Genomic DNA, 16,678 nt, shown 5'->3' on the forward strand with positions numbered 1-16,678 from the left:
AACATGCTCCTGTTATATTATTGTACTATTCTAATAGATTGTACATTCCTGTTTTTCTTCAGTTTCACCCTAATCCTACATCAGTTTAATAAAGCTACGGACTTTCAACCAGTCTCATTTGTTGAACTGTAGGAAGGCGTTTAACTGCCTGTCGAGCTCCGCATAGACCCCGGGGGTACGTGAAGTGGGGGCAGGACAGTGAAACGGCTGCTGGAAACAAGCGGGAAAGATTTAGACTACACAGAGGTCTGCTACTGTCTACGCAGTCACCTGCAAACAGGCAACACAGCAATCTCTAAACGGTCAAAGCATGTCACAAAGCCAAGTGTCTTCTATCAAGACAAGATCACGGGCCAGTTCCTCAAAAGCATCTACCACTAGCAATGCAGCCGCCATCGCCCGCGCAAAAGCGGAAGCAGCGAGGACACGGGCTACCTTTGCTGAACAAGAGATGCAGTTGAAATTACAACAAGCCTCCTTAGAAGCAGAGAGGGCACGACAACAAGCCTCCTTAGAAGCAGAGAGGGCACAAGAACAGGCTTCTCTGGACTTAGAAAGAGCACGCTTGGAAGCAACACTTGAGAAGCTGACAATTGAGAGGGAAGCCGCAGCTGCCATGGCGGAAGCAGAAATCTTAGAGGCAGCCGCGTTCTCTCACAGCGAGCCCAGCAGACACAGTAGCATGCCTGATCTGGAACAAGAACCCCAGGATACACTAGAACGCACTTCAGAATATGTCCTTCAACATCCTGCGTGTACTCCTCAGACTACACATGAAACAAAGGTTACCAACTGCGAGTCAAGTCCAAGACATCATATTTTACGTCAAGAAGCGGACCTCAGACCACAGTTCTGCAAGCAAGAGAATGACACAGCTCAAGTCATCTTCCCTGCCTACCAGAGAACCCAAGCTTCAACCCAGCATCCAGGAAGCTACTACACTCCCAGACAGTGTAGCACTGTGAAACCTAAAGAAGAGACTTCTGACAGGTATGGCTACACACCACACTCTCACCAAGGCAACCATTTGCCAACCTGTCTCAGCACAAACCAAGCCACAATAGACTTTGCTAAGTTCTTTGCTCGACGTGAGCTTGTCACCAAAGGACTTGTAAAGTTCAATGATCGCCCTGAGAACTATAGGGCTTGGCGATCCTCATTCCAGAGTCTTATAAGAGACTTAGACTTGTCTTCTAGGGAAGAGCTAGATCTACTGGTGAAATGGCTTGGAGATGAATCTGCTGAGCATGCTAAGAGGATCAGAGCCATTAACATAAACTATCCAGAAACAGGCTTAAAGATGATATGGGATAGACTCGATGAATGTTATGGCTCAGCAGAGGTTATAGAAAATTCATTATTCAAAAGAATTGATGACTTCCCTAGAATAGCTAGTAAGGGCTACCAAAAACTTAGGGAACTAAGTGATCTGTTAACTGAACTACAGGTTGCCAAAGCAGAAGGAGATTTAATGGGATTTGCATTTCTTGACACAGCCAGAGGTGTCAACCCTATAGTGCAAAAACTTCTTCACAACCTACAAGAGAAGTGGGTCAATCATGGTTTCAAGTACAAGGAAATCCATGATGTACAGTTTCCACCCTTCAGTGTATTCGTGGAATTTATTACTCAGCAAGCAAAAATCAGAAATGATCCCAGTTTCGATTTTACTCTATCCTGTGCCACTCCATCTGGTCTTAAACAACATAAAACTCCGGTAGCAGTTCACAAAACTAATGTTTCTTCTAAAAGTAATTCTTACAGGCCTTCAAGCTCCTCTCACCAGGATGGAAGATCCACGGACCCAAGTAAGCAGTGTCCCCTGCACAAGAAGCCACATTCCCTACTGAAATGCAGAGGCTTCAGAGAGAAGTCCATGGAGGACCGCAAAGCTTTCCTCAGGGACAACAAAATCTGCTACAAGTGCTGCTTAGCAACATCACACTTCGCAAAGGACTGTAAGGTCAGTGTTAAATGTACAGAATGTGACAGCACAGATCACAACTCAGCTTTACACCCTGGGCCACCACCTTGGGCATCGTCTCATATAGAAAGTGGCCAGGAACAAGGTGGAGAGGAGGGAAATACTGAAACAGAGACACCAGACGTTACTTCTCAATGCACTGAGGTCTGCAAAGGACTTGTAGGTGGCAGGTCCTGCTCAAAAATCTGTCTTGTCAGAGTTTACCCAACGGGCTGCAAAGACAAAGCCTTCAAAGTATATGCCATTCTTGATGACCAAAGTAATAAATCTCTGGCTAGATCTACTTTCTTTGACATTTTCAACATTAAGGGACCCAGCTCTCCCTACTCCCTAAAGACTTGTGCAGGCACTGTTGAGACGGCGGGGAGAAGAGCTACTGGGTACACAATAGAGTCTATAGATGGTCGCACCTGCCTGACTCTACCAACCATAATCGAGTGTAACCAGATCCCTGATAACAGGTCTGAAATCCCTACACCAGATGTTGCAAAACACCAACCCCATTTGAGGCATATAGCTCATCTCATACCCAAGTTAGATCCTCAAGCTCAGATATTTCTGCTCCTTGGAAGAGATATCTTGCAAGTTCACAAGCCTAGACATCAAATTAATGGTCCTCACAATGCTCCATTTGCCCAGAAACTTGACCTAGGGTGGGTGATTGTAGGTGATGTTTGTATAGGTGGTGTACACAGACCCACTTCGGTGAACAACATGCTTACCAGCACATTAGAGAATGGACGCCCTTCTCTCTTTCAACCATGTTACAGTAACATCTTCATAAAAGAGCTTCCACACAGCATTCCTCTACCCTGTCATATCACTAGCAACCTTTGTGACAACCATACTTGTACTAGTGACCATGACCACTTAGGATGCACAGTCTTCCAGAGAACAAAGGAAGACAATCAACTGGCAATGTCCTTTGAGGATAGACTGTTCTTAGAAATAATGGAGCAAGGAATAGTTAAAGACGAATCAAATAGCTGGATAGCACCTCTTCCCTTCAGACCCAAAAGGCAGTGTTTGCCTAACAATCGAGAACAAGTTTATAAACGCTTTGCTTCCCTTAGACGGAATCTTCAGAAAAAGCCTGATATGAAAGACCACTTCTTTACATTTATGGAAAGAGTATTTGAGAATTCCCATGCAGAGATAGCTCCAACCTTAAAGGATTCAGAGGAATGCTGGTATCTACCTATATTTGGAGTTTACCACCCAAAGAAACCAGGACAGATAAGAGTAGTATTCGACTCTAGCGCCAAATTTGAGGGTGTTTCCTTAAATGATGTCCTACTGCCAGGTCCAGACCTCAACAACCGACTCCTTGGAGTGCTTCTCAGATTTCGCAGAGACTCTGTTGCATTTATGGCTGACATCCAACAAATGTTCCACTGCTTTCTTGTTAAAGAGGAACACCGAAATTTCCTTAGGTTCTTTTGGTTCAAGGACAACAACCCCTTGGAAGAACCCATCGAGTATCGCATGCGTGTGCACATCTTTGGTAACAGCCCTTCCCCATCAGTGGCTATATATGGACTTAAACATTCAGCCAGGGAGGGCGAGAAAGAATATGGTTCAGACGTTACACAGTTTGTCAAAAAGGACTTTTATGTGGATGACTGTTTAAAATCGCTACCTACAAATGAGTCTGCAATCAGTCTTCTTAAGAGAGCTCAAGAAATGCTCGCTAATTCAAACCTGAGACTCCATAAAATTGCCTCCAACAGCAAAAAATTGATGGAAGCATTTCCCTCTCATGATTACAGCAATGACTTAAAGGACTTAAGTACTGACACTTTTCCAATGCAACGTAGTCTTGGACTGCTCTGGGACTTAAAGGCTGACACCTTTACCTTCCAAGTCAGCGAGGAAGAGAAACCCTTTACTCGGAGAGGAGTACTATCTGCTATAAACAGCTTGTATGATCCTTTAGGGTTTGCAGCTCCTGTTACCATCCAAGGTAAAGCAATACTCAGAGATTTGACTCATGATGCCTCTGACTGGGATGAACAACTTCCCAATGAAAAGAAAGCACTGTGGGTAGAGTGGAAGGACTCTCTAACAAATCTCTCTCATCTACATGTTGCACGCTCATATGCCCCTGTGCCATCTACAGAGGTTCAGCTACAAAGACTTTATGTGTTTTCTGATGCTTCTATCAAAGCCATTGCTGCTGTGGCCTATCTTAAAACAGTAGACATTAAAGGACAATGTCATATAGGCTTCGTCATGGGCAAAGCAAAACTTGCACCACTCCCTGAGCACACTATACCGAGACTAGAACTTTGTGCTGCAGTATTAGCAGTTGAGCTAGCTGAGATGATCGCAACAGAGATGCATTTGGAGATCAAAGATGCTGTGTTTTACACAGACAGCAAGGTAGTCTTGGGATATATCTACAACGAAAGCCGACGCTTCTACGTGTATGTCAACAACAGAGTTCTACGAATCAGGAGGTCAACTTTGCCAAAACAGTGGCATTTTGTTCCTACTGATCAAAATCCTGCAGACCAAGCAACTAGATCTGTTGCTGCCAACCGCCTTAAAGACACTACATGGTTTACAGGTCCTGCCTTTCTATACAGCTCAGAACACGGCACTACGGATCTTAAAACATTTGAACTTGTGGATGCTGACAAGGATGCAGAAATCCGTCCCAAGGTGTCGACACTACACACAGTGACTTCAGACAATTACCTTAAGTCTCACCGATTCAGCAGGTTTTCAACCTGGAAATCACTTGTTTGTGCCATCACTTTCTTAACCCACATAGCTCGTTCTTTCAAAAATACCAAGTTTGCTAATGTTAAGGATTGTAATGGTTGGCACCTCTGCAAAAATGTTCATGCAGTGACTGAACTAGATCAGTCAAAGAATGTAATCATTCGGACTGTCCAACATGAAGTTTATGCTAAAGAAATTGACAGTATCATTAATCACAGACCTATTCCTAAAGATAGTGTCTTAAAGAAACTTGATCCCTTCATTGATGCAGATGGCCTATTAAGGGTTGGAGGCCGCCTCAAGGAAGCAAAAATAGACTTTGAAGGAAAACATCCGATATTAATTCCTGGGCATCATCACATTTCCTATTTGCTTGTCCGACATTACCATGAACAGGTAAAACATCAGGGCCGGGTGTTCACAGAAGGGGCTTTACGAGCTGCTGGACTGTGGATTGTTGGAGCAAAAAGATGTATTAGCAAGTTCATTTTCAAATGTGTCACATGCCGCAAACTTCGGGGTATTTTCAAAACACAGAAGATGGCCAATCTTCCATCTGACAGACTGAGTACAGAACCTCCTTTCACTAATGTCGGGCTTGATGTATTTGGTCCATGGTTTGTGGTTACCCGACAAACCAGAGGAGGTCAAGCAAACAGTAAGCGCTGGGCAGTCTTGTTCACCTGTATGTCTGTCCGGGCCGTGCACATAGAGGTAATTGAATCAATGGACACCTCAAGCTTCATAAATGCTCTCAGACGCTTCATTGCCATTAGGGGGCCTGTGAAACACATTCGCTCTGACAGAGGCACCAATTTTGTGGGAGCAGCCAAAGAGTTACAGATTCCTACAAACCTGGATACAGTCAGTGTAAACAGATACCTAAGTGAACAGGGTTGCACTTGGACTTTCAATCCGCCACATTCCTCCCATATGGGTGGAGCTTGGGAGAGAATGATAGGCATAGCCCGTAGAATCCTGGACTCTATCTTCTTACAAGTGGGTATGGCCAGACTAACCCATGAGTGCCTTACTACTTTCATGGCAGAAGTATCAGCCATCATTAATGCCAGACCACTAATTCCAGTTACCAGCGATCCTGATGATCCGATGATACTTACTCCTGCAATGTTGCTTACTCAGAAGACTAAGACAACCTGTTCTCCAGCTGGAGAATTTACTACCAAAGATCTCTATAAATGCCAATGGAGGCAAGTACAAAGTCTTGCCAATACCTTTTGGGATAAGTGGAAAAAACAATACATCTCCACACTACAACCAAGAAGTAAATGGCAGAAAACTAAACCCAACCTCAAAGTCGGTGATGTTGTGCTGATGAAAGACTGCCAGTCACACAGAAACGCATGGCCTTTAGCCCTTGTTACTAAAAGTTTCCCAGGGGAGGATGGGAACGTCCGCAAAGTTGAAGTCAAGGTCCATGATCAGAATGAAACCAAAATGTTCTTCAGACCAGTAACTGAACTAATCTTATTGCTGTCATCTGAGGACTCTTATGGTGGCATCGATTGACGCCAGGCAGGGAGTGTGCTGCCCACTGGCAAATGTTATGCAGGTTAAATGATGTTCATAATTTGTCCATTATGTAACAGAGGTTTGTTTGCAGGCGCCATCTAATGGCCAAAGTTAATAACTACTTACATTCTGTTTTCCCCACCCACTAGCAGATACAAAGGATTGTGGGTAGGAGAAGGGCAGTTCCCTTCATGTCTACACAGAGAGAAGACCTATATTCATCCATCTTAACCCTTGTTGTAGTATAGCCGGTAAGGAGACTGTCTATAAGAATCTATAGCTACTAGCAGTTATAGGACCACTCTGTATAAAGTCTCTTATATGAAGTGTAATGTATAGATCTGTAATTGCACAGATAGGCCCAACCTCATGGTCGGCCATGTTTGGTCCCAGACTGTATATGTATCAGTTTCCTGTTATATGCTAATGTAATGTATGTAACATGCTCCTGTTATATTATTGTACTATTCTAATAGATTGTACATTCCTGTTTTTCTTCAGTTTCACCCTAATCCTACATCAGTTTAATAAAGCTACGGACTTTCAACCAGTCTCATTTGTTGAACTGTAGGAAGGCGTTTAACTGCCTGTCGAGCTCCGCATAGACCCCGGGGGTACGTGAAGTGGGGGCAGGACAAATACAATGAAAAATCTGCACTTGAAATTATGCACTTCACATCTCTATCAGCGTCCATTCCATGTTATTTATAATGGAGGCAGCCGTAATATAGCCCGCACCATATTCCCCATTGTATTTGAGGGAAACACGACAGAAGCGTGTCTTTCCTATTGGTTAACCATATGGGGAACGGAGACCATCCATTTACCTTCAACATTTAGTTTCTATTGTACTCTTCTATTATGGAAGAGCGCGACAGAAATTTTAGCAGTGTTGTGAACCGCCAAATTCGTCTTTCAGACATCGATATGTATTCCGTGCGTCTTGGTCATTATTTCTCTCGGACTGCTCTGCATCTGGTCCATGCACTGGATGAGGGGGCCTTGGCTGTCCCAAATTAAAATCAGTACTTGTGTCTAGCAGGGCCCCCGCTCTGTCCATCCTCCCATCAGATTGGTGGGATCTGACCGGGAAAAAGTTGGGCCGGTTCCCACCTGTCATCTGTGGCAGGGGAGCACAGAAGCTTGTAGCCCCAATGGTCCATTGCTCCTTCAGCATGCGGCCTGCAATGACATCGCCTTCGCCGAATCTCCAGAGAAGAGAGAGCGCAAAGAAGGGGAAATAAGGTAAGTATTTTATTTTTTTCTTAAATATAATTTTACTATTGGAAGGGCACTAGTTTAGGGGGCAATATTACTAATGGCTACTAATGGTGATGGTGGTGGGGAATATTACTAAAGGCTACTGGTGGGTGGAATATTAATAATGGCTACTAATGGCAGCAAAATTACAAATGACTTCTTGTGGTGGGAGGTATTACTAATGGCTGCTGGTGGGGGAATATTAATAATGACCATTGTGAGGGGGTTACTAATGGCTACTGTGGGGGTGATATTAATGATAACTGCTGTGGGGGAGATATTACTGATCGCTACTGTGGGGGGGGGGGGATATAACCAATGGTTACATTGAGTGGGCAATATGAATAATGGCGGTGATCTGGCAACTGTGGTGGGCAATATGAATTGGCTACTATGGGGGGCACTAAGACCAAATGGCTATTGTGGGGGAACTGTGACCCTATTGGCTATCGTGAGGACCAAATGCCTGTATTGGCTACTGCAGGGCTCCTGTGACTATATGGCTACTGTAGGGCCCCTGTGACTATATTTGTAATTAAATTGCCTACTGGGAAGCCCATGTTACTATATTGACTAGAGTGGGGACGCTGATCCCATATTATGACCAGAATAGTATTGAGTTAGTGTTATGAAGTTGCTAAAATTTTTGTGTTGCTAAATCTGTAGAGACAAGTAATGGCTGAAAGAGAAGGGAAAAGAAGAAAAGGAGAAGTTCTCTTATCAAAAGCGTCATTTGTCACCAGATTTACAGTAAGTGCTGGTATTTCCCATGAGCTCACAATTCTGTAGTATCTTCGCATGCTGTGACTCTTCTCTTATGAGGGGACACAACATGGCGACAGTCTTATACTACACCACATTTATCATCGAGAATCAATGTGATAAATTTACTTCAAAGTCCTCCTTCTATGTAGTAATACTGATATATATATATATATATATATATATATATATATATATATATATATGCATACATATGAGTTATATATAATATTGGTTCTGGCGTGGTTTATATGTACTAATCGTGATTCTGTTAATCTATATATGTAGTAATCGAGGTTCTGGTACTGTATGTATGTATGTAGTAATGTTGTTTGTGATGCTGTATCTTTTATAGTGAAATTGGTTTTGGTACTGTCGCCATGTAATATTTTTGTTGCATTATAGAATCTATGCATCAAGTCTTATCATATCAGTGATTTTATGCACTAGGGGCAAATAAAAGGGACATTTACTGAGTAATTAGCCAGTAAGCATTGGGAAAGAAAAAGAGGGCACTTACTAAGAATAGGGGAAAACATGAAATGGATGAAGCAGTAACCCTAAAAGTAGACACATAACTTCAATGAAGACATAACCAAAGGCCTCATGCGCACAAACACTTTTTGGAACTGTGAGGTAGCCATTTTTACAGCGGCTAGCATGTGGCCTCATTACTTTCTATGGGCTCATGCGCGTGGTTATGAAATCTACGGTCCTGCGCATGAGCCTACTGCCAGAGCCACAAATAATAGAGCAGGCTCTTACTTGCTGCTGGCAGATGGGTCACAACCTCCCCTTCGCCATCCATCTTCTTTAAAGTATTAGTTATGCTACTGGTGTGAACTTAGCCTTATGCAGGTTTTGTTTCAAATTTCTCGTCCATTTAACTGATACTGTGAATGCTGAAAATTTCCTGTCTGTAATTCAAAGTTGGAAATCCACAACACATATTCCCAAACTGGAGTTATCCTTATATAGCCAAAAGTGACAAACCCCCCCAAAAATCAACCACTGGAGACCAAAAAAACCCACCTGCGCCATATGTGCTACACTTGCTATGTTTTGGCGCTATAATTTAGCTTCTTTTTCAAAACTCACTCGTTTTTTGTTCAATTTGGTTGAAGCTCTTCAGTCCCAACTCTTTTCCTTCACTTATAGTTTACTGACATTTTTTTGACTAATAAAGCAAGTCTACCAATTTCTAAACTCTTTCATGAATATGGAGTGTCATTTCTGATTCTCATTTGTTCTTTATATGTTGTGCCAAATACATTGAGGCTGTGTCCCGTAATATATAATCAAAGTGCAAAATTCTGATGAAATCGGGTACCAAAAAATAACACCTAGCTCAAAAAATAAAAAATACCCCCCAATGAGACTCAGTTCACACAGCTATTGCTAGATCAGATTCGTAGCCTTCCATCTCAAATTCTGATTCTATTATGACTTCTGTAAATAATAAAATACAATGTTTGGCAACGCACATCATAAAGTCTGTTATGCGAATAAGCCTGTTACAATAAGACTTATCCATATGTGTCCATCCAGTGCGATTTCAACAACGACTCTCAGCCTCCCATTGAATCTGCAGGAGAATCTGTTGTGTGAACTAGTCCTAAATACCTAATACACAGTATACATTATTTTGCAAAAAAAAATATGAGGAAACAAAGAACTTGAGGGTAGTTATTATTGTTATGTTTTTATGTCTAAAAATATCAAATAAGAGTAAACTACAAACCTTTCGGTGACCCCCTGGGCAGTGGTAGAGCAGGCCCTCTGTATCTCATCAGCCAATCGTCTTTTCTCCTCTTCCAACTTTGCCAATTCTTCGGGAGATCGTCTTTGTTGGCTGATGAGCTGCAGGTCTTGTAGTAGGGCTTCCTTCTCCTTGATGAGCTGGAGGCGATCCCTGTCCGCTTCAGCCATTCCTGGCCAGGTTTCATTATCCAACAGAGCCAATTGGTGTTGTATGCTGGAAACTCTGATAAATAACATAAAAAGTAATTAGCAATCCGCTATAAAATTATTGGTAACATTCTTATAGAAATACATAATAAGAAACCCACAAATCTCCATTACATCTGGTCTAGCTTGTAACCATAGAGTATCTAACTTGAAATGTGACACATTATGGCACTGTTACTAGTTATACAGTATAGTTTACAGTATATACATGTAGTTTCACACTTTTTACACATTTTCTTTCTACAATATGACTGGTATTTATGATTTGGATGTGCTTTTGGTACATCATTCATTAATCCAGCAGAACTTTTTGCAAGTGTTGGGAAACCATCAACGTCAAAAAGTCCCTAATAAATAACAATAAATAAATAAAGCATTTTATAACAATGAACTAATGTCACAAAGGTCTCATTGTTACCGGTCGCATTGTCTCACCTGAAGAAACAGCCAGCTACTGCACATTGGGGCAGATTTACTTACCCGGTCCATTCCCGATCCAGCGGCGCGTTCTGTGCTGTAGATTCGGGTCTTCCGGCGATTCACTAAGGTAGTTCCTCGCTGCTGCGCTGAAGTTCCCTGAGGTCTGCCGGAATGCACCATCCTATACCTGGTGAAGGTAAGCAACACTTTTTTTTTAAATGCGGCGGTTTTTCCGAATCCGTCGGGTTATCATTCGGCCCCGCCCCTGATTTCCGTCGCGTGCATGCCGGCGCCGATGCGCCATAATCCGATCGGCGCAAATCGGAAATATTCGGGTAACACGTTGGGAAAACGTGAATCGGGCCCTTAGTAACTGACCCCCATTGTCTTATTAAATTATATTAGAACTATTAAAGCAAACCTGTCATCAGGAATGTCATTTGTAGATGGCATTTAAAATGTCTTTGTCAGCATTTTGAATAATTTCAGTAATTTATATAAGTTTCATTCACATTACCTGGCTCCCTGCTGGCAGCAGGTGGTGAGTGACAGGGGGAAGGGGGAGGAGGATTGTGGGGAGGGGCAGGTGCAGCTTGTGTGTGCCTGTGTCAGTCTACTCTCCTCTACACTTAAGCAGGTGTGCTGTAGAGGAAGAATACACAAAGAGACAAAGGCACACACAGGTTGCAAAAAATCACATCACTACTCTCATGATATTCAGCTTGGACTCGCATTACCAGACACAGACATCGAAAATAGTGGCGCTGTTTCAGAAAAAAAATATAATTGAACACAATCCCCTGAATTAAAATTAATTAATAACAAATAGGTGATGCCTTTTCCTGTAGTGAAACAAGGAACAAAGTCTTCAGAAATATCACAATGCATCTACTCCCCTTTGGCCCTTGAATTTGAGACACGCAGCCAAAAGTAAAGCAAAGTATGCTGATACTTCTCAATTTCCACAGGAGAAATGACATTACAGATGGCCAGGAAAAAAAAAAACTCTCCCAAAAGAAAAGAAATCTAAAACAGTTTATATCCTACTAGCATCTGGAAAGAATTTACATCACGTGGCCTCGAAGGCAAATATTTTTCTTCAAACAATGTTTTAAAAAATGAAGAAGAAAAAAAAAGACTAAAATGAAAGCACAAGACATAGCAGCATTTGTGGTTATGGATGGGGGGAATTCAGGTTTCCGCAAGTAGTAAGAAAAGACCTATTAATGTTTCCAAGTCAGGGTATAATGACCAGGGAAATGCTGATTTCCCAATGTAAATCACGAGTACTGACATGACACATGGTATGAAATATGTACAAAGATAGGAGTGGGGCCAGTGTATAAACACATGATATCCTGCATAGCGTACAGCTGTGGGTATGGGTCAGCTGCCAAAATTCAGTAGCCATTACATTTAGGTAATGCTAGCTTTGCTCCAGCCAAACTAGTGAACGTGAAGCATATTGTGGGGCTTTCATTATTTGTGTCGCAAGGTCCATTTTTATTGGCGCACACCTTGTGTGGTTTATTAGAATAGGATTTTAGATTGTGGTGCTTGGGATTAAAAAATTGTCAAACAACAGAAAAGTGTGTTTAATGACTCCACATTCTTGAAAGTGAAATAGAACTTGGTAATTTTTGTTGGCCCCATTATCATTACCCACATACCTCCCAACTTCCCGAGTAGTTAAAGAGGGACAAAAGTTGCATTGGGCTATGCATGTTGTGGACGTTTTTCCCCCTAAAGCCATGCCCTTTCCCCTGCCCTTTACCTCACCGTTCACACAGTATAGTTCCCCCCTCAGTGCCCCCCATCTCCCTCTCACATTGTGGCCTCCCCAGCAGCTCCCCATCATAGTGTGCCCCCCCCCAGTAGCTTCCCATCAGTGTGTCGCCCAAGCAGCTCCTCATCATACTGTGTCCCCACCCCAAGCAGCTCCTCATCACAGTGTACCACCTCCCTCAGCAGCTCCCCATCATAATGTGTCCCCCCCACCCAGACAGTTCCCTTTTTTATTGTGGCTCACACCCCCCATCAGCTCCTCTTCTCACTGTGGCTCCCCTAGAAGATACTGTTCCCCTCCAGCAGCTGCCGGAGTGTGCCTTGTGAGGAGGGCTAAAAGTGAAGTGTAGCAGAAGTACTGAGGGAGGCAGGAAACAGCTGTTCCCCCGGACATCTCCTCCTAGTCTGGATTAGCAATTCTTGTCGGGGCCAGGAGGAGGGACGCAGAGAAGATATGCGGGACACAGTGGGGAAACCAGCGGAAACTCCCAACCCTCTGGGACAGCAAGACAGCCCTGAAAAACCGGGACTGCGTTGCCGAATCTGGGATGGTTAGGAGCTATGAGTTGGTAGCAGATTTAATGCAAGAAAGGGAAAGGCACTGGCTTGAGATCAACTGATCATGTCTTTCATGTCCTTGCTGCTTTGGGAGACAGTAATGCCAGTACAGAAAAGGTCCTCCCACCACACTGTTCCCACAAAGTTGGTGCTCATGCACTTGAAGGTGAAATGAGGGTGTGTGTTAGCAATTTTGCAGCAGCTAGAACACATTCCCAATTATTTCTATTGAGCTGACTGACAGCAAACACAGGCTGAAATAGGACCTACTATACATTTTGCAGCTTGAGCACTTTTTTTCCATTGTCATTAGCGCGAGAGCAGCGCCAATATGCCAGTGACAGTCAGGCCTCACACTACAGTCCATGTGACCATAACTGTTAACTGCCCATATGATAAAGGGGAACACTGCTAAACCATTTAGTTATACAATGGCCAAATATGATTTTTAACTTCACTGATTTATAAAAACTAGTTGAAAGGTTAGGTGCGTTTTAAAAACACCCAGGGGAAATCCATTTTCCACATGAGAATTCAGCCTTCAAAGACTGACCGCATCATGGATGTTCTAGAAGTAAAGTAGTAAAAATGTGACCATAATCGTTCATACTAGTGTATTAAGATGAAGTAATTCCCATTAAATACCACATAAATCAGCTATGAAGTTCTGTGACTCATTTGTTATTGGATTTCATTGCTGAGAAACTATAAACCATAAAAATTATATTAATGTCACTCCTCTCTCTACTAGAAATGTAATCTGTTGAAAAACGAGTCCCTATGTCTGTGTTCCTTAACCACACTCATGAAATTTACACCACCATGAGCAATATTCTCAACAGTGACATGACTCTAACAACATAAGCCTTCGATAAGGTTAGATTTCATTCTCTCAACTTTATCCTCATCTAATATCTCTCACACGGTTTCCTGCTCCAGTCATACCAATAAAACAATAACCATAACCCTAATAATTTCCTGCCTCTACTACTGATACCTCCTTGGACCAGTTTCACATGGCTGTACATGGCTCATTTTTGCATCCGTGATATGAAGGTGACATACAGAGTGACTGCAATACTACCTGTAAACGTGTGCAATACGTGGCCACAAATAACAGAATTCAGGGTCCAGGGCTCGGGCACCCACCAAGCGGCGCTGACTCCGTCTTTGACCAATGCTCAAGCTGCCCTTTTCTTAATCTGTTTGGGACTTCAACTCTTTCTCTGTCCTTCAGACACAGAGTTGAAATCAATGATGATGTAGAGAGCTGTGAGATTTCCACATGATCATTGTACCTCTCCTCTGCTTAAACGCTTCTTTAGAGGAGTAAAACAATCAGGCCTCGAGTCAGAGCCCCTTTGCCATCCTGGGATGTATCAATTATCCTGAAGTTTCTTTGTTTGACATATCTATAGCAAGAAGCTTCAGCAAAATTCTGGTTTTGTCCTGTAAGGATCCGTATTTGACAATTCTAGAGGATTGCCTAGTTTTAAAAACTCTGCCTGGTTTCCTTTCAAAGATTTCTACCCAGTTGGCCATGAATCAAAAAAATTTTTTTCCCATGCTGGGTGCATCACCTTCAACCGAGGAGGAGAAGTACCATCTCTTCATGTTATCAAGTGGACGGCCTTCCATCACCTTTGGACATTTCAGCTCAGTCAACCAGATATACTTCAGTGCTTCTACTTTTGTCCAGTATTATTTCTTGGATGTAGGCTCCGGGGTAGGCTCAGCCTTCGGCAAAAAAGTCCTGTCGAAGGACGTCCAGGAATATGAAAAATGTTTGTTACCGGTAGTTCAAAGGCAGCATGAATAACCCCCATAATAAATGTAGTTATTGCTGCTAAAAAACAGTCTCAGGGGATCTATATAGGGGAGTCAGTCTGCCAGTAATCATTGCTAATAAAATCTTCTTATTCTGTCCAATAGGGGAAGCCTAGACTTAACCCCTCATGTTCTGGCTTTCGAACTACAGGAAACAAAAATTTTCCATAATATCTATCTCTATACCTAGCTATCTGTCTATCTCTCTCTGTCTCTGACTATTTCTGAGCACATGCAGCTCTGCTGCCTATGGAGGTAGTAGGGGTGACGAGCACTCACCCCTCCCCCTCCCGGCCCTGTGCTTGCCTCATTGCCTATTGTAACCAATCAAAGCTCAGAGCTCATATAAATGACCAGTGGCAAAATAAAAACCAATCACAGCTCACAACACCAGACACTGGCTCTAGTATATGGTGGATAATAAGTGTATTTTGGAAAGTGTGGGGTGAAAATTTCAACTTAAAACCTAGTCTATGATGTTCCCTGAGTCACAGGGAGCGGCTGTGCAAAATTTGCTGATTGTAAATGCGATGGTACATATTCTTTCATACATACATACCCACACACACATATACACATACACTCAGCTTTATATATTAGATATACAACATTGGTGTGTTAGTATCACTGTACATGCCCTGCATTCTCAGGATGGCTGCAGCTGACTCTGGGCCAGTCTTAATTTAATTTTCTTCTGATTCTGTTGATGTGGCATTAAGATACGAATGTATTCAGTGCACATGCGCTGGAGCTTACATGGCATGGTGCCACCACAGATGAGAAAATTTCATTACAATCAGGGGAGTGGAAAGCCTGACTTCTTTTTCAAACTCTCCACCACCCAACTTCAAACAGCTCATTTATACACAACATAAAACAATAATTGAAACCCATTAAAACCCATAAAAAACCCATTGAAAAAAAGGAAAACAAAAGAATTGCTGAAGATATATGATGCCCTGACAGATTCTGCGGCTTGATTACTAAAATTGTGGCAACATGTTTCCTTTAACCTTAACTTCTTGGCCCTTTTTCGTTTTTTGTGTTCATGTTTTTTCCCCACCTTCAAAATCCAGAATTTCTTTATTTTTCCATGTATAGAAGTGTTTGAGGGCTTGTTTTCTAAGTAACAAATCGTAATTTCCAGTGAAGTAATTTAATATTCCATGTCATGTACTGGGAAGTAAGAAAAAAATTCCAAATGAGGTGAAACTAGTGAAAAAGTGAATTTTTTGTGGGCTCTGTATCTACTTCTTTCACTTTTCATTCCTAATTACACCTCTGTATACTTTGGGTTGGTATGATCATAAGGATACCAAATGTATATAGGTTTGAAAGAATATAGGTATATGTTTTAATTGAGTTTAAAAAAGTAAAATCTTTTTTAAGAAAAAAAAATGTCTTCATTTTGCCATGTTCTGATGCTAATATTTTATTAAAAGTTTACCATGGCATGAAGCCCTGTCTCTGAAACCACTTCTGGGTTCTGCAGTTGGCTGTACACTTGTCATCCCGATTTGGAAAGAAATGGCTGTCGAGACTAGGAAGAAGATGGGAAAGATGGGAAAAAGTGCTCCTGCGAGGCAGTGATGCCAAATCCTGGAGAGACTTGGCCTCCTTTAAATATGTTTAAAAGCCCTTTTTTGAGTGAAACAACACAGCAATCAGTTATATAAAGCCAATGTCATTATCTCAGTGCCCGGATCTAAAGATAGCTGACTCGTTTATTATTATCCTAAATACTGATGATAGTTTTCCTTTAATGTTCCAAACCAGAAAAGTTGGAAAGTTGGCAAAGTCTTAGGTGAATCAAACAATCTGTGTCTTACAGTTTTCTGACATTCAGGGCTGTCA

The 16,678-nt window shown here is 42.2% G+C and overlaps 1 protein-coding gene and 1 long non-coding RNA gene across 2 annotated transcripts in view; one reads left to right on the forward strand and one right to left on the reverse strand.

Moving 5' to 3' along the window:
- Positions 1 to 16,678, reverse strand: part of WWC3 (WWC family member 3) — a 140,534-nt gene that overhangs the window by 31,498 nt on the left and 92,358 nt on the right. The window contains exon 9 of the mRNA XM_072137840.1: positions 10,008 to 10,250. Within this exon, the coding sequence (XP_071993941.1) occupies positions 10,008 to 10,250 (243 nt within the window). The remainder of the gene's footprint in view (positions 1 to 10,007; positions 10,251 to 16,678) is intronic.
- The window catches only part of LOC140119140 (uncharacterized), a 202,566-nt gene that overhangs the window by 4,892 nt on the left and 180,996 nt on the right, over positions 1 to 16,678 (forward strand). Inside the window, exon 2 of the long non-coding RNA XR_011853332.1 lies at positions 8,171 to 8,254. This is a non-coding gene — a long non-coding RNA (uncharacterized lncRNA). The remainder of the gene's footprint in view (positions 1 to 8,170; positions 8,255 to 16,678) is intronic.

This window comes from Engystomops pustulosus, chromosome 2 (assembly GCF_040894005.1).
Source record: "Engystomops pustulosus chromosome 2, aEngPut4.maternal, whole genome shotgun sequence".
Classification (NCBI taxonomy): Eukaryota; Metazoa; Chordata; class Amphibia; order Anura; family Leptodactylidae; genus Engystomops; species Engystomops pustulosus.